Raw genomic sequence first — 18,995 nt, 5'->3', positions numbered from 1 at the left:
TCTGCACACCCGTCCTCGGCCTCAACATTCCCTAGTCATTTTGGTTAATTCTCCCCTTGCTCCCACCCTTTCTCACCCCCTATTCTCACGTCCTTCCCCTGCTTTCTGTTCTTTCCTGCCCCGCTGCTCACCGCCCCGCCCCGTCCCTCCCGCACCCTCACCCCTTCAGTCCTGCGCTCCCAGTGGCATCCTCCTGGCCGCTCTCATTTCTTCTTTCCCACCCTCATTTCAGCTCTTTCTTCCAGTTCCCTGGCTCTAAGGAGAGATCAGGGAGAAGCCAGGATCCAGGGGTAGCCAGGGGACAGTTTCGGGAGTGATCCAGCTGAGAGGCCGCAGAGCAGAGCTGCCAGGACAGGGTGAGCAGCCCCCGCAGGCTGGAGGGGAAGAGGCCAGGGGCGGCGGAGCTGAAGCCTGGACGACCCTCAAGGGGAGGGAATTCTCTGGGTGGAGCTGCACAGATGTACTAACAAAGCAAATTCACAGAGAAGCACCACTGCCAGGGACTGCATTACGGATATTTTCTGAACGAGGGGGTTTGGGAGAGAAAAGCAAGGCTTTGGAGGAGGGTATATTGGACATTCTAGGGTGAAAATTCTAAGGACCTGGTTGGAGTATAAGTGCTACTGCTCCAAAGGCTTCTCATGTAGGACAGAAAGTTGACTCAGTGAGACAGAAAGAAAGACATAGCAGAGGATGCAGATGAAACTGCCCATTTTGACCTGAAGATATATCATGTATGAGCTAATTCAGCTTCTGTTTAATGGGCTATTTCCCTCTCCTGTCCCCTAAGCATCCTATGGGATTTTGTGTTTGTAAAGAGAAGGAACTGATTTTCTTGGAGGTGAAAGGTGAACAGTAGAATAATCCTTGGCACTGGTTTAAAACAGCCTCCTGTACTCTAATCTACAAGGAATCGCAGACTTCCCATGAGAAGAAAACTTCACAGTGATAGTCTTGCTTATTAAGGCTGTCATTAAGCAAATAATCCTTCCTTGCTGCCCAGAACTACCTGGCTTGCAAAGCTTCAACTCAACCTGGAACGTGAGCATAGCCAGAAACAAGGGAACAACTTCCCAGGGGGACTAGCTGGGCACATCATAACCTCATAGCCCCTTTTCTACTGCTCTCCCTCTATAGCACATATCACTAGGTGGTCTATCATATGTGATGCTTATTTATTTCATTTACTTTCTAGTTTCATTAGAATGGGAGTTGCATGAGTGCAGAGACATTTGTCTATTTTGTTCACCAGGAGAGTACCCTAGGAGAGTGTTTGGATCATAGTAGCAATTCAATAAATATTTATTTTATTAATAAATGAGTAAATCATGTAGGGTTTCTTTGCAAGATGAACATATCACACAAAATTTTCCAACATCAGGACTTGTAAGTGAATGAATGGTTCATAATCATTTCTCTAGGTACCTGCCTTGTTGGAAATTTTTCCTCAAACCCCCCCCCAAAAAAAAGGGAGGAAAAGGGAGATCTTACCACCCCTCAGGTCAGTAAACGCCTCCCCACAAGGACCCGCCACAGGGCACCCTGCACATCAGGGTTTCTAAGGCTGTAGATAAGTGGGTTCAGCATGGGGTTGATAACTGTGTTGAAAACCCCAACTCCTTTATCTTTGTCTGAAGCCGCCTCTGAACCCAGACGCATGTAGTTGAAGATACCAGTTCCATAGAAGAGGCAAACCACAGTGAGATGGGAGCTGCATGTGAAAAAGGCTTTCTTCCTGCCCTCCGCTGAACGGATTTGTAGCACAGCAGCCGCCACGTAGATGTAGGAGGTGATGATGAGAACCGTGGGTGCCCCTGCCATCAGGAAACCCACAGCGAAGAGCAGCAGCTCATTGAGCTGGGTGCTGGAGCAAGAGAGCTGGAGGAGCTGTGGGAGGTCACAGTAGAAGTGATTGACCTCATTGGGACCACAGAAGTTGAGTGTAGTTAGGGCAATAACGTGGGTCAGTGCGTTGGTGAGGGCACAGGCCCAGGACGCAGCCACCAATATCCTCTGGACTGTGTGGCTCATGCGGATGCTGTAGGTGAGGGGCCGGCAGATGGCCAGGAATCGGTCATAGGCCATGGCTGTCAACAGGAAGCAGTCTGTCCCAAGCAGAAGGTAGAAGAGGAAGAGTTGGGAGACGCAGGCATTGTAGGAAATTGTACGCTTGTGGGACAGGATCCGACCCAACATTGCAGGAACAGTGACACTGACACATCCAACATCCAGAACTGATAAGTTCCCCAGAAAGAAGTACATGGGGGTGTGGAGTTTGGGCTCCACCAAGATAGCAGTCAGGATGCTGAGGTTGCCCCCGAATGTGGCCAGGTAGGCAAAGAGGAAAAGCACAAACACCACGGGCTGCAGCTGTTCTGTTTCAACCAGGCCCAGTAGAATGAACTCGGTCACAGCAGTCCCATTGGTCCCAGCTTCTGGATCCATGAGTCCTGTAAGGAAATGTCCCAGGTGTGGAAGCATTGGTCTACTTAATGTATTTATTCAACACAAATGTTTTAATGTTTTGAACCACCTATGTTCAAAACTCCCTGATGAGTTGCCAGCTTTCCAGGTGATGATTTCCCCATTCCCCACCACCTCACTCACTGACCTCCCACCACCTCAAAGCCTCTGCCCTCCTCTCAGCTGAGATGCCCCAAGCCACCATCACCTCGTCCCTCCCACACTCTCCTTATTGAAAGGGTCAGAATACTTGGGAAAATAAATTAAGATAAAAGCAGACTTCTTCTTTGAATTGAGTAAGATTCAGATGGAATTTCCCTGTTTTACTTTGAGGGATTAGCTCAAGCCAATAAGCAGATTTCAAAATAAAAAATTAATGATATTTCCAGAAAAACTAGATGGCATTTTAAAACATAACTGGGGTTTCAAGGCTCTTAGAAATATTGAAGCTGAAGCAAAGATATAGCAAGAATCAGGGAACCATCCCCATGACTGTGGACATCAGACACTCTAGCCAAAGTCCATTTCTCCAAGGTGAGGCACATACTCTGAAATATAAATTCAAAATCCCTCAGTCAATCAATTGCCAGTGTTCTTACTGTTAATTAGGCCCTTACACTAGACTTTGAATAACAGCTTCATTTAAAGTGATTTGTGCTCTTTATAGTATCTGCTATCTGGAATAAAAATTGCAACATGACCTACAGGGTGGTTGCCTCCACGGACAGTGAGTTTTCTGCGTTGTAAAGCCTCTAGACTTCCAGTTGCCCTTGACCTGGGCCTGATAGATTGACCAGTAGCTCTAACGGGAGGTCCTCAAATGAAGCGAGCACATCGTAGAGCCAGACTGAGCTAAGTTTCTCAGCTCTTATAATAAACTCCTGGCCAAAAACTATTCATGTGTCTTTAATGCCCATGGGATAAGCAGAGCTAGACCTCCCTTTGCACAGAATACACTAGGATCAGAGTATGGAGCCTGGTGACTGTAGCAAAAGGGGAAGGGTGATGAGGGCCTGAGCTCACAGGGATAAGAAGGTGGACGTGTGGTGACATCTAGAATAGCCTTAAAAGTCTGAGAGAACCTGATTGGTGAAGGGGAATCATTCTCAGGTGTGATCATTATTGATAAAACTAGTAACTGAGAAATGCTTTGCCAATTGACAGATCAGTGGATGGATAACAGCTCTTTACTTATACTTACATTAAAGAGCAATTAACCACTTTCTGTTTTTCCCTTTGGATTCATTTTAACACAAGCATTAGATTTGGACCCTGCCCACTTTTTACCTCTTTGCTCTTGCTGTGTTCTCTACCTGCAACGGCTTCCTTCCAACTCCACATGGCCAAGGGTATCAAGATTTGACTCAAATACTGGCTGCTGAGTGAATTCTTTGCAAAAACGTCCCCATCCCAAAGGAAGACTCTCTCTCCTCCACTAAACCTTATTTCAGGGAGCTTATTACTGTTTACCTTCTAGCCAAGTCACTTCTCTAAAAAGCACGTCTCCCCTGCTTCCCTGTAAGCCGGATTCAGTTTCCCAGTCGCAGTACTTACCATAATACTTCACACATAGTAGGTACTCAATATTTCTTAAATAAATGATGGTTCAAGTGTTAGAGGGTGTCAGAGGAGAGCTCTAGTATGAGCTGGAGTTGTCATGGAGGACCTTGTGGACATACTGACTTTGGGCGAGACTTTTATGAATCAGTAGGATGTAGGGGAGGGGGAGAGGCAAGTGCAGGGTGCAAGGCTGCTGCAGGGACGACTGCTTTCCTTGCCTGTGATGGGACAAGCAGGTAATGTAGCGATCCACACCCCAACATATTTCCTTTCATGTAAAGCACCCAAAGGAATAAGGCCCTTAGGAGGGGGATACCTTCCAGACAAGCAAGTTGTAACCAGGGAGAGAGGAGCAACCAAACAGCTGCTGCCAACCCTCAGATGGCCAGAGGTACAGCTTGGTTGAAATCAGAGGATTCTGTGATGACCTCAGATCATCCAGAGACATCTAGAGTGTCTGACAGGGTCACTATGAGCCCATCATGAGGAGCCCTCCCCTATGACCACTCTCGGGGCTTTGTAATGAGCCCCAGGTTCTCCTCATTGAGCTAAGACAGTTTCCTACTTTACTCTGGACCTGCACCCACTTCCTCCCTGCTCCCAGTGATGCAAAGGCTCAACAAGGCCTGTGACTGGAAAGAAAGTTCTAGGCGGCCTGATGAAGTCGGTCCTGGGCAGTGAACTAGACTTAGTGAATCCCTTCACACGCTCTCCTAAGAGTAACAGAGAGCAGGTGGCTTCATCCAGGAAAGGGGGCCATGGGCAAAGGGCCAGACAGGAACCAGGACCTCTGCGGTATCATCCTAGATCTTTCTCTAAAAGGCTTCCCTTTCTAGGGGCATCAGAGGCACCATGTGTCACGTTGGGTTCCAGCCGATGGCAACAGAAGAGCAGAGGAAGGAAGCCTGAGAGCACTCACCCTGGCGTGGGCATAGAGGCCGGTGAGTTCCTTCAGGGACCAAGGTGAGGAGCTGTGCAGACTCAGTTACCTCCTCAGAAGGTAGGGCGCTGCAGAAAAGAAAATGAGGAAAACCAGCTGATTCCTTCTCTATCCGAGGGCTATATTCACTGGGTGATATCCCCTGGGGGTCCAGAAATTAGCCCTCCCAGGAAAGAGGGCAGGTGGGGAGAGATACAAGCTGTTTTGAAAACAACTCAAGCCCTTCATAAGTATAGCAACAATGCCTTACACCTTCTGGCATTTAGACTTTCTTTTAAAAGGCCTCACCTCTGCCCTGGCTTTAGGGCAGGTCGTTAGGGCAGGTGATTTAAGCTCCACTTCATGGTGGGTTGCTGAGCCCAAGAGGACTTGTCCATCTCCTCCAAGTCACGCAGGAAGCTAGAGGTGTAATTGAGACTAGATGCGGGTTTCCTAAGGGAGGGGTTTTCTTTCTCAGAGGCCAGTCCCAAGCAGGGTGTTTGAGCAGAGACAAGCTAACTCCCAGGCTTGCCTTAGACCTGGGGATGGCGAGGAGGCCCCAGAAGAGAGGCAAGAGGGAGAAGCTTTCTCCAAACCAGTTTTCTAGTGAGATTTCAGAACTGTGGTGCTTTCCCCTCAGGGCCTTGTTAGTGGGGGCTACTGGGACTGTGTCTTGGGGTTCCTATAATAGTTTTGGGCATGGTGGTAAAGAGCTATACTGAGCTAAAGGGCCCCTGGGAAGCTGCTTACCAATATGATGGCCTAGGCCAGGCCCTTAGAAAAGGAAAGCCCTGGTGAAGGTCACAAATAAACAGAGATGTGGGAAGGTGGAGGAGTGTGATTTCCCGACTCCTATACCCACCAGTAATTACTCACCCAACACCCTGTCCCCCAAGAGAGAGTGCTCTGTCTTCTCCCACCAGAGAAGCCTGAGGAAAGTAAAGCACTGTAGATAGACCCGCTCCTCTGGTTATTAGTTGTTTTGACTTTGTACAAGCTGTTGCACCCTTCTGGGCCTCAGTTTCCTCATGTATGAAATCACTATATCTTCCATCACAGCATATTGCTGTGAAGATTATTAATAAGCTAAGATTAATTAAGCTGCTATTAGAGGTTTAATAATACATCAACATACCAATTGGTAAGACTTATGAGTGCTTGTTACAGACACAGGAATGTGCTAAGAACCTTACAAGCCTGGATCCCTATCTGTCCTCACAACAATTCTATGAATTGGATTTTAGCAGAGGAGCCCATTTTCTAATTCACATCTTTTTTTTTTAAATTAATTAACTTATTTTTTATTCTTAGAGTGATATCTTTTTTAAAAATTTATCTTTATGTTGAAAATATTACAGGTACCTTCTTTTTTCCCCCCATTTGTCCCCTCCACCCTGCTCTCACCCCTTCCCCAGGCCTTCACTGCACAATTGTCTGTGTCCATAGGTTATGCATATATGCATATATGTTCTTTGGTTAATCTCTTCCTGGCCACCTCGCTTCCCCAGCCATTCTTCTGATTTTGGTCGTGGCTGGGTTGGAGAGTTCCCTGCAGGCTTACCTGTGAAAGCGTGTCTTCCTCCAAGTCACTGGGTACCCATGCTTCAAAGGGTAGGAGCTGAGTTACTCCAAGATCTGCTGTTGGACTGAGGTCAGTGGGTCTACCTCTGGGGACACAGAAGAAGCATGTATCTTCTGACATGTCCCTGGACAAGCAGGATTATTCCTGGCCCATGACTGCAAGGTGCTGGAGCCAAGTTACAGGGCCATTTCAATGTCTACAGTTGTCCTGAGGTTGGAGGGCCTGTCTCAGGGGCATGGATGAGTGTGTCTTCTGCCTTGTCCCTGGGTGGGCAGGTCTGGTAGCTAGGAAGAGCTGGAGCTGGATCACAGCTACTTCAGCATGTACAACCAGGACCGTGGTTGGTTGGTAGACTTGCTAATGGGGCTGTAGCTAAGTCTACAGGAGGACAGGGCTGTTTTCACGTCTATGGCCAGGACTACTGTCAGCAAGTCTGCACCTGGGCACAGGCCTGCCTTCTCAACACTGCCCTTCTTGGTCTTGGGTTCCACCAAAGTCTCACAATCTTCTACCTAGATCCCAAAACCTGACAAAGGCACTTTGGTCTGAGTGTGGTTGCCAAGTATTGTTGCTGAGGGGACAATATGGGTGGAGACCTCCTTTTCTGCCATCTTATTGACTGATATTACATATATATATATATATATATATATATATATGCATATACATTACATATATGATCAAGTTTACATTTTATGGTGTTGGGTAATGTCAAGCTTACTATGGTGTTGGGCAATATCAACTGGGGAAAAGTTAAAACATACACAAAAATAATTTTTTTGTATTAAATATTAAATATTTGACTTAAAAAGAAATTTAAAAGTACTAGGAAAAAAATCACTGACAAATATTTATACAGCATTTAGATGGAAGTCATTTTTTCTAAACATGACACAAAACAAGATAAATCTGATAAAAATGTCAAACTTAATTTGGGCAAAAGACACCCTAAACCAAGTAAAAGACAGATGCGAAATTGAGTAATATATTTGCAACATGTATGGTAAAGAGATACTATCCTCAAACATGAAGTGTTTCTACCAATCACCAAGATAAAGTACCCCCAAAGTAGCAAAAATATAAAGAGGCAATTTTGAAAGAAGAAATACAAATAATAAATAAAAATATATAAACATCTATCCAACTACAATAAACAAAGAAATTAAAATTTAAAAATAATGCAATATTTAACCTAATTTTCAAAGTTTTATTTATAGCACTCAGTGTAGTCAGCAAGTGGAGTAACAAGCATTCTCTATCTGCCCTTACAAGTTGCCCTGGAAATTTCTCAAACTGCCGATCAAGACTTCAAATGGTGCACAATTTTTGGCAAATAGAAAGGCAGAATATTTACCAATTTTTAACTGCATTTCCTTAGAATGGGTGCTCTCCCCCCTACACACATAAATTACTTTTATGAATTTAACTAGTGAGGATAATTTCAAAAGTATGGAAAGATATATAAATAAGACTATTATTCCAGTATTATTAACAATTATAAGGCAAAGAAAAAGGGAAATAATTTGAATTACATCAATATAGGTTTGATTAAAAGGATATAGTTTATACATGAAATAGAATATTACGGATAAGATACATTTGTTGCTTGACATGTAAAGAATTATACTATGTAATGTGATCAGGGACAAAACCTACTACAAAATAGTGTGGTGTTTTGAATATACATTTGTGAGAGAGTGTGTGTGTGTTCATTTGTCTAAAAAGCTAAACACCAATATTACCAATAGCTACTTTTTTTTTTTTTTTTAATATATCTTTATTGATTTCAGAGAGAGGAAAGGAGAGGGAGAGAGAGAGATAGAAACATCAATGATGAGAGAGTCATTGATTGAGCCCACAGCCTGGGCATGTGCCCTGACCGGGAATCGAACTCTGATCGCCTGGATCCTAGGTCGATGCTCAACTGCTGAGCCACGCCCGGCAGGACCCAATAGCTACTTTTAATGACAGGATTATGGTGGGAATGGCATAAAACGACAATGATGACATTCTATACCATTTGAACTTTTACAACATGATATATTACATGCATGATTAAAGTTTTAAATAGCAAAGATTTCTAACTTGGAATTAAAAAGAAGAAACAAATTCCAAAAGAAAGAAGAGTCTCCAAATGGTTAAAGAAACCCTGTGACCCTGGAGGGTGGGCAGAGCGCTGGGAATCAGTGTCCTAGGTTATTCTCTATGATGCTGGTCCCATTGATTCATTCCACCCCGGTGGTGATGCCACACAAAATCCCCCCTTGAAGCTTTAGTAAGTGTTCATATGGCAGGAATACCAGAGGTATAGGGATCTCTGGAAGTAAACAAAAAACTCTTGTTTTGCAGCAGAGTTAAGTGCTGGTGGGCAGAAGTGAAGGAGCAGATATCGTAGCTCTTCAGTGTGAACAGAGTGAACTAGTCTTTCTGTTCGCTCAGACCAGCAGAATCGGAGAACATTAGAGATGGAAGAACCATGAGGATTACCTTGTTCCTCTGTCAACTACAGGCCCAGAGAAGGTAAAGAACTTACTCAAAGGCCAAGAGCATTGAGCATGAGAGGAAGTGAATAGGTGCCAACCATGTTGCAGGTCTTCCTCAACAGCTTCCTTGACCCTTGCAGGAAGCTTGCTTTTTGTATCCTTGAAGTTTGGCAACCAAAAGGGGATCAGGAAAGAGCCATCTTTCCCCCTGTGTTTTGAAAGTACTGGCATGCATGACCCAAAAGGCAGGGAGTAAATTCATAAGTTGAAAAGTTAGTCACAAACTTTGATGAGATTTTAGAGATGTAAGTGAATAAAATATCAGCATTCTTTTTCCATCTTTCCTCATCTGATAAACCTTCCCCCTGACATTCTAGGAGCACCTTCTGTTTAAAGAAACAGAAAACGAGTCCCCTACAGTACACTTTTTAGCACTTTGATAAAAACTTCAAATATTATTTTATTCTTGGTAGAGGAGATGGACTACAATGATGGCATTAGGGCTGCCAGAACCGGTTATTGCTGGACAGTGCAGAATACGAAGCTCCCATCTCCAGTCCCAGACCCACCGATTGTCTTACCCCACCTCCTTCCTCTGGTCTTTAAACAGTTTCAAGGCATCTTATCCAATCTCTCCATTCTTTCTCATCTCTCATTCTGTCTCTACCCTATTTGGACTACTCCAATACCTCTGCCCTTTCTACCAGACCCCTTTGCTTGCAATTCTGTCCTATTTTCCCCTGTTCCTCATCTTTCATTTCTATTTTTTCCACAAACTCCACATCTTCAATCCTGTCTTGCTTTCCTCTATCATGTCCTTTCTCTTCACCTCCAACTTACCTCACCCTTTCAATCCCTTTATCCCTGTAAAATATCACAGAGAAGCCAAGCCACAGGTGCAAGCCAAAGGGAAGTTATAGGGAAATTAATTGTGAAACATCAGTGGCACAGTAGAGATGCCAGGAATGGGTGCTTAGTCTCTCCTTTCCCCTCTCTCTAAAATCATTAAATATATCCTCAGGTGAAGATTTAAAAAAATTTGCACACAAAGATCACACTGTCCAGAGTTACTAGAGAATACATGACCATACAGCCCCCTTTTGTCTCCTCGGTATCCCAGGGCATCTTTGTGTGATAGGAAAGAGATGAGCTGCATTTTTAGACTTGAGAATCTTGATGAGAGAAATAAAATAATCCTGATGTCTAGGCTGATATTTCATGAACAGACCAATCATACCTGAACTTGAGGGAAGCACATGACCCCTTGGTGGGAAATTTCCTGGGATATTTTGGTGAATCCAGGCTATAACCAGCTGAAGAGTCATTCCCTGTGGGACATGAACCTGTAAGCATTCAGGGCTTCCTAAGTTCCACTTCTACCCAAAAAAGGGAGCACACAGTGACTGAAGTTGTAATTTGTCCAGGGAACTGACAAGGCATTCATTTACACACTCATTGCCTATAACTGGGAGGGCTTTTTTGGGAAAAAATAACGATTATCCCCTACCAAAAAAAAAAAAAAAAATCCTCATGATGAGAGAAATAGAAGCAGTTCCAAATCCTTTCTCCTAGCTACTGGCCCCAGAGGATTTCTCCTTTAGCCCAAAAAGAGAAAAGGAGGCAGTGACACTGGAGACCTTATCAAGCCGGTGACCGCTTCCCCGTGATCATCCTCCAGAGGGCACCCTGCACATCAGGGTTCCTGAGGCTGTAGATGATTGGATTCAACAAGGGGTTGATGACAGTGTTAAAAATTCCAACAGCTTTATCCTTACCTGAAAGCTTGGCTGAGCCTAGTCTCATGTAGTTGAAGATACCTGAACCATAGAAGATGCCAACCACAGTGAGGTGGGAGCCACACGTGGAGAAGGCCTTCTTCCTGCCCTCGGCGGAGCGGATTCGTAGAACTGCAGCTGCCACGTGGGCATAGGAGGTGACAATAAGAGCCATGGGTGCCCCTGCCATTATGAAACCCACAGCGAAGAGCAGCAGCTCATTGAGTTGGGTGCTGGAGCAAGAGAGCTGGAAGAGCTGCGGGAGGTCACAGTAGAAGTGATTGATCACATTGGGACCACAGAAGTTGAGCGTGGATATGGCCACAGTGTGGGTCAGTGCGTTGGTGAAGGCACAGGCCCAGGACGCAGCCACCAATATCCTCTGGACCATCTGGCTCATGCGGGTGCTGTAAGTGAGGGGCCGGCAGATGGCCAGGTAGCGGTCATAGGCCATGGCGGTCAACAGGAAGCAGTCCACCCCAACCAGGAGATGGAAGAAGAAAAGCTGTGTGAGGCAGGCCCCATAGGGAACGGCATGCCCGTGGGACAGGAGTCGGCCCAACATTGAGGGAACAGTGACAGTGACACATCCAACGTCCAGCACTGAGAGGTTCCCCAGGAAGAAGTACATGGGGGTGTGGAGTTTGGGCTCCACCAAGATGGCAGCCAGGATGCTGAGGTTGCCCCCGACTGTGACCAGGTAGGCAAAGAGGAAAAGCACAAAGACAAGTGGCCACAGCCCAGGTGTCTCCACCAGGCCCAGCAGGATGAACTCGGTAACGGCTGTTCCATTGGCCCCAGATTCTGACAGCATTAGTTCCTGCAGGGAAACATCCAAGGAGATAAAGAATCATTCGTCTCAATATATTTATTAACAAAAAGAAAGAAAGAATATAGACTCCTTTCTGTGTGCTGATCCCTTTACTAAGTTCCTCTCTCCAAGTAAGGACCTTCCTACTCCCGAGGACATACCACGCCTATTACCTCTCTCACTACATTTACCTCAATGGCTTTACTTCATTCTCAGGTGTATGGACAGGTGACATCACCACTCTGGACCTCCCTCTCTGTCTTAGCTGAAAGAATCTATTTGTAGAGATTATGAAGGACAAAATCTTTGGTAAAAATTAAGTAGAAAGTGTATTTCTGATTTAAACATAGTAGAGTAAATCTGGAACTTTCTCTTCTCAAATCTCATCTCTTCCCAACACAAACACAACAAAAATAAAAATGCAGATTCTATCTTCCAAGAAAAGAGTAAATATCTAAAATCCTAAAGCACAAACCAGATCAGAAAACTTTAAGGAGAGTGGAGATGAAACAGGAGAGTGGCCGAAAGAGAAAAATCCATGACCATAGAAAAAGCTAGACAACTCCAATTCTCCATGGAAAAGGCACACTCACTAGGGAATGTAACCAAAAGCCCTTCTTTGCAATCACGGGAGCAGGGTGCATAGTATGGCATCGTTACCTTCTGTGGCCCTGAGTTGGATTCGAGAAGCAGAGGAGAGCTAAATGAAGAATCTCACGGGCAAGCTGTATTTGCAGGCTGTAGACAAAGCACAAAGCTGGGGTGAGATATACAGAAAATACGCCATTAACAATTCTAGTTACCCATCTACATTAATTACAGACAAGGAAACGCTAAAATAACTCACCCCTAATAGTTACGCAAAGGATGCTCCAAATATGTGGTATCGAATCATACAGTGAAAAGTGCAGGATTTCAAGGGGAAATAGGCAGAAATAGGATAATAGCTCGTGGAATTTCATAAGAGGGTTAATTTGACAGAAAAGCAAAGCTATAAAAGACCTCAATATAATTAATTATTCAAGTGGTAGAACTGATATGTTCACCTTTTCCAAGTGCCCATGAAACATTCACACACACCCCAAAGAGTGTCTATAAACTGGAAATCCAGCAAACTCCAAGAGAATAAGTAATACAGAAAATAATATTTAATCGCATCCAATTTAAAGAAAAATTATTAAAAAAAATAAATCCCAATATTTTTTTAAATCTTTAAGAGACAGTTGGACCAAAGAAGGAATCCAAACTAAAACTAAATAATAGCTGGGGGAGAAGAGAAGGGAGATAATGACATCAGAGCACACTAGCACATAAGGATTATCATTAAATCAATGTTCAGAAGAAAATCCATAACCTTAAATAAATATATTAAAAACCAAAAAGGAAGAAAATTGATAAAATGATCAAATCAAGAAATTAGAAAAAAAAACTATAAGAAATGGGGAGAGGTTGGTAAAAGGGTGTCAACTTTTAGTTAAAAGAATAAAGTTTGAGGATCTAATGTATAACATGGTGGCTGTTAATAATACTGCATTGCATCATTGAAATTTGCTAAGAACTTAAGCATTCTCACCAAAAAAAGGTAACTATGTGAGGTGATGGATGTGTTAATTAACTCAGCTGCAGGAATCCTTTTACAGTGTAAATGTGTGTAATCGTCATGTTATACACTTCACACACATTACAATTTTATTTGTCAGTTATACTTTTAAAATGCTGAAAAAAATTAAAATAAAATAACATTTTACAAGCTTAAAACAATGACAAGTCCAGGAATAGACCTACGGTAGTATAGGAATTTAGTACATGATGTAAGTGGCATCTGAAATGAATGGAAAAGTATATTATTTGATGAACGCTATGTGTAGGGGCAATAACATAGCTATCTGGAAAAAAAGGAAGTTGAATACATACCTCATATATTTTGCAAAAATAAATTCTGAATAAACCAAATATTTAAATGCAAAAATTAAAATTATTGGGGGGAAATGGGGAATTTTAATAGGGTAAGGATGACTCAAAATATAGGAAAAAAACACTTTAAAATAACCAAAATTGATTAATCTATACAAATTTAAAAATTCCAGCAAATTAGCTAAGCTGGAACTACCTTTCCCAAATTCCATTCTCTGTATGGTCCCAGGTTAGGGTTGGCCTCAAAGGTACTTTGCATGGTAGTTGTAAGGTGGAATTGAAAAGGGAAAGGGGGGATTTGGCAACAGTTTTCAGAATTATGAATGTGCTTTTCCTTTTACCCAAAAATCCCACTTCTGGGAATTTAACCAACAGATATATGGTCACATGTAAAAAATGACATGTGTGAGGGTATTTGTTGCAGCACTGTTTGTAATAGCAAAGAATTGAAAATAACTTAAGTGTTTGTTCTTAGAAGACTGACTATGCAGTGGTAAAAACCATTCTGTCCATGCTAATTTGAAAGATATCCAAGTCATATTATTAAATGTAAAATACAACTTGCAGAATGAATATAGTAGGAAGAAAAGAACACACACATGCACACTAATATAGTATAAATATAATATAATATAATAATATTATAATATAAAATATACAACATAATGTGAATTTTTGTTTGTAAATATAGACCCAGAAGGATACTCAGGACACTGGAATTATTGGTCTTCTCTGGAGAATAGGATTCCATGAGTGGGAGACAGAGTGATAGAATGAATGAATAAATGCTATATTAAAGAAACAAAAGAAAAATAAACCCATTTAAATAATCCAATAGACTGACATCTGGGCAAGTGAAGTATAAGCAAGAAAGAAAAAGTGTAAATACAAATAATTACAAATTAGAAAGGATGACAGCCAGAGATACACAAGAAAAAAATAAATTTTAAGAGAATACTCCCTATAACTCTATATTGCTTAAATAAAAATTTAAGTAAAATAGGAAAGACCACAGGAAAATGTGAATTAAAAGATATTTTTAATAGTCTTAAAACCCAAATAAAACAAAGACAAAGAAGAAAATGGAAAAAAAAAATTGTCAAAGAAATAATTACCCTCGTAGCAATCTCTAGGCTCATAAAACTGTTGAAAGAGATTTTGTTTAAACTTTAATGCATAGAATATTCTCATGCTCTAAAAGCTTTCCTGCAACAGGAAAAAATTAAGCACCCCAATACTTTTTATGAAATTGGCATATATTTGACACTAAAGTCTAAAAGTTTTGGGAAGAAATATATCCAGTATCACTAGAAAGCAGCTTTAGTTATGACTTTAGAAAACAAATTCTAAATAAAACTACAAGGAATTAAAAAATCAAGACGCCCGTGCCGGATGAAATCACAAGAGCGATCAGTGCCAAGGAGCCCCTTCTAGGCCACCCGTGGGGCCCGGCAGCTCTGCCCTTCAGGCGTCCCACTGTGCGCGGCCGCTTCCTGCCCTGAGAGCCCAGTGGGTCCCTCATGCACCAGGCTTGGTCTCAGCCACCTGGTCAGGCTGCCCAGTGAGAACTGGGTTCTGAACGGGGAAGCTGAACACTGAATCCCATCCTGCTCTCCCCTAACAGAATTTAAAAACAACAAGCTTTCATCTAAAAGAGAGGAAATTGATAAAGATGCCTGGAGGAGGAACCCCAATCTCTGGGTCATAGTCCCAGCTCTTCCACTCACCTGGTATGTCATCTTGAGCAAGTCTCCTGTTTTTGCTTGTGAGGCCTTGGTTGTTCCATCTGTAAAACCGGGAGGTCTGACTACTCGGTAGCAACTAAAGTCCCTGTTACATGGGAGCAGAGCGAGGGCCATGAACGAACTCACCTTGTGTGGGCTCAGGGGCCAGTGAGGTTTCATGGAAAAGTCTGGAAAGGGAGTGAGAATCTGCCCAAGCTCGGTCAGCTACTCAGGAGGCAAGCAAGGACCATATATATAGAAGTGAAATAAAGAGGCTGAGAACATCTCTGACACTGACTTCTCCACCACAGTGTTATCCTCATGGGGCCTCAAAATTAGCCCAAGAAGGGGGAGGAGAGCATGGGAAGAGCTAAGGAGGTAGCTAATACGAGCCCTAACAAACACTACAGCGGTCAAGCACTGGGGCCTCATACGTCTGTGGTGATTTAGAATTTCTCCAAACATCATCTCTACTCCTCACATTAATCTGTGGGGATAAATAGGGCAGTTACAGTAATAACTCCATTAAACACCTAGGACATAGGGGAGTTGTTTATCACCCAGGGAACTAGAGGTGGAGCCAGGACTGAATCTGGGTCCCCAGGCTGAGGGTTTTGCTCTCCCAGATGTCCAGCCCAAAAAGGGCCCTGTCCTTTTGACAAACTAACTCCTAAACCCGAGGATGGGGGAAGAAACCCAAGAAAGAAGGCAAAAACTGGAGGAACCTTTTCAAATGTCAAATTCTTAATGAATCTTCAAGAATAAAGTACATTCTCACCAGGGGTGTTGTTAGTGAGGGCCACAGAGACCGTGCCAGGAGGGCCCCATGATGATTGTCAGGGGAGGCGGAAACACTGCTGCGCCAGGAGGGCCCAGGGGCCCTGGGAAGTAGTGCCCTATGCCAGGCTTCTGGGCCGGGGCCTTAGAAGATGCCAGTCTAGCGACAGAGATGGGGATGGGGAGATTGGAGCGGTTGGGTAGTGCAGCCCTTGGACTCTCACCTCCTCCTCAATTAATTGCTCCCACTGCCCATGTGCCAGCCTACGGTCTTCGGGAAGACTGCTGGACTTAGTAGCCGAATAGACCTGCTCTTCCTGTTAGTAGCAGCCACTGAACCCCCTTGGGCCCCAGTTTTCTTACCTGTGGAATAAAAGTGATGTCCCCTCTTCAGGTGGTTGGGAGGATTACAAGAAGTAATACACCAGATTCCTAGTAGGAGACCACCAATGTCCTTACTAACATAATAATCGATAATATTTATCGCGCGCTTGTTATGTATGTTATACCATACCATGAGCTTTATATACACTAAGTCCCAATCAACCCTTTCAACAATTCCATGAAGTAGACACCTTTATTATTCCCGTTTTACAGATAATGAAATTGAGGTTCAGAGTGATTCAGCGATTTGCCTAAGGCCACAGAGTTGGAACTCTGAGGAACTGGGGTGCAAACTTGTATTGGTCTGATTCCAAGGCACGTGATCTCAACAATTATGCGATGTGACTTACTCTCACCTCTTCCAATCAACCCCTCTCCCCCGAACAATGCACTGTTAGCTCCTGTTGTTTGCGACACTGTTTCAGATGTACCACAGACTGTGCTCTAGGGATGAGCCTAAAGCAGTCAATGCTCAGTAACAGCAGCCTCAGCTGCACCCCAGCAGCTCAGTCTGCAGCGCCGAGAGGGACGCCCAGCCGGTGTCCCCAGTGTAACTCCTGCTCTCCCGTTATGCCTGCTGCTGCTTCTCGCTGCGAAGAATTGAGGATTTGGTGGTCTTATTGGGAGTTGACCTCCAGTGTTAGGTTTGCATTGTTGGCTTAGGCGTGTAGCATATGAATGTGAAGGCTTTTCATCATTCAGTAACATTTTTCTAAACATAAAACTGTAACCAGGCTGGTGTTGCTCAGTGGTTGAGCATCAACCCCTGAACCTGGAAGTCCCGGTTCGACTCCCCATCAGGGCACATGCCCGGGTTGCGGGCTTGATCCCCGGCAGGAGGCAGCCGATTGATGATTCTCTCTCATCATTTGATGTTCCTATCTCTCTCTGAAATCAATTAAAACATATTTTTAAAAAACTATAAAAATTATGCATAAAAATTATAAATGATAGCAGGAACTTAAACATCAATAAAAATCCTCAAAGAAATTAAATATACTTTTAAAAATAATTCTCGGGTAAAAGTAGAAAACAACTTCTGCTGTATTATATTAATGCGAGGACCAACCTTCATATTAATTTCCAGCCTAGGGACACATTATCTTGGTGGTCAGAGATCTTTAAGCCTTGAACCAGCTTAAAGTTGTGTTGGACAGATAGTGCCACTGTTATGGGCTGAACCGTTGTGTCCCCACCAAAGTTCAAATGTTGAAAACCTAACCCCTGATGTGATGGCATTAAGAAGTGGGGGCTTTGGCAGGCGATTAGCTCATGGGGGTGGGTATCTCATGAATAGAATTAGTGCCCTTTAAAAGTGACCCCAGAGAACTTCCTCACCCCTCCTGCCATCCATCCCTTCTGTCCTGTGAAGACGCAATGAGAAGATGGCCAGCTCTGAAACGAAGCGGGAAGAGGGCCCTCGCCAAGCACTCTGGGCCTTGAATCTGCTGGCATCTTGATCTTGGACTCTCCAGCCTCCCAAACCGTGAGAAATACATTTCTGTTGTTTCTAAGCCATCCAGTCTATGATATTCTAACAGTCTGAACAGACTAAGACAGTCAGCTGCCTGGTGCCAACAGAAACAGAAACAAATCATCTTTGAAAGAAATGAACGATCTTTGGAAGAAGATACCTTCATCCGAGGTGTTATTAATATAAGTAACTTCACTGGAACCTAGTCTGACTAGCACACAGAGAAGGTCAGATATATTAGTTTTCTAGAGCTGCCGTAACAAAGTGCTACAGACTGGGTGGCTTACAACAATGGAAATTTATTGTCCACAGGTCTAAAGGCTAGAAGTCTGAAATCAAGGTATTGGAAGGGCTATGCTCTCTTTGAAACCTGTAAAGGAATCCTTCCGACTCTCTGACAGATGCCTGGATCAACAAAATGTGGTGTGTATATACAAAAAAGTATTATTCAGCACTAAAAAGATAGAATTATTGTCACTAAGACAACGTGGATGGAATTTGATGGCATTATGCTGAGTGAAATAAGACAGACAGAGAGATATTCTGTGTGGTATCACTTGTATGTGGAACCTTTTTTTTTTTTAAGACAATTTCATAGAAACAGAGAGTAGAATTTTGGTTGCAGGGCTGGGGGGAAAGGGGAAATGGGGATATCTAGGTCAAAGCGTACACCTTTCTGTTATAAGATGAATAAATTCTTAAAATCTAATGCACGGCATAGTGACTATAGTTAATAATACAGTGTTGGATACTTGAAATTTACTGAGAGTAAATCTTAAGCATTCTCACCACACACATCTAAAAAGTCAACTGTGTGAGGTGATGGATGTGTTAATTACCGTGATCTCGGTAATCATTCCACAATGTATATCAAATCATCGTGTTATACACTTTAAATATATAGTTATATTTATCCATTGTTCCTCAAAAAACTTGGGGGGGAAAATGATTTCCAGTGAGGAAGTGCTAATGAATTGTATTAGTCAGCTCAGACCTCTATAAAAAAATATCATAGACTGGGTAGTTTAAACAACAGAAGTTTATTTCATTACAGTTTTGGAAGCTGGGAGGCCGAGAGCAGGGAGCCAGTGTGGTCAGGCTCTGGTGAGGGCTCTGCATGGCTTACAGC

The 18,995-nt window shown here is 43.3% G+C and overlaps 2 protein-coding genes across 2 annotated transcripts; both read right to left on the bottom strand.

The window, feature by feature from the left end:
* Positions 1–1,497: 1,497 nt before the first annotated feature.
* LOC107544821 (olfactory receptor 3A2) lies at positions 1,498–2,445 on the bottom strand. Its single transcript, XM_016222752.2, has one exon. It carries the CDS (start codon positions 2,443–2,445, stop codon positions 1,498–1,500), a length of 948 nt encoding a protein of 315 aa, XP_016078238.2.
* Positions 2,446–10,648: 8,203 nt separating this feature from the next.
* Positions 10,649–11,596, bottom strand: LOC107527970 (olfactory receptor 3A1). Its single transcript, XM_087826544.1, has one exon. The coding sequence runs from the start codon at positions 11,594–11,596 to the stop codon at positions 10,649–10,651; it is 948 nt and encodes a 315-aa protein (XP_087682670.1).
* Positions 11,597–18,995: the final 7,399 nt, after the last annotated feature.

This window comes from Miniopterus natalensis, chromosome 17 (genome assembly GCF_054644295.1).
Source record: "Miniopterus natalensis isolate mMinNat1 chromosome 17, mMinNat1.hap1, whole genome shotgun sequence".
Classification (NCBI taxonomy): domain Eukaryota; kingdom Metazoa; phylum Chordata; class Mammalia; order Chiroptera; family Miniopteridae; genus Miniopterus; species Miniopterus natalensis.
The sequence above is the reverse complement of the archived record's forward strand: the minus strand, read 5'-3'. Positions and strand labels throughout refer to the sequence as shown.

What these genes read in the sequence shown, in the direction of transcription:
- LOC107544821 (XM_016222752.2), bottom strand. Translation starts at nt 2,445, where the DNA reads ATGGATCCAGAAGCTGGGACCAATGGGACTGCTGTGACCGAGTTCATT.
- LOC107527970 (XM_087826544.1), bottom strand. Translation starts at nt 11,596, where the DNA reads ATGCTGTCAGAATCTGGGGCCAATGGAACAGCCGTTACCGAGTTCATC.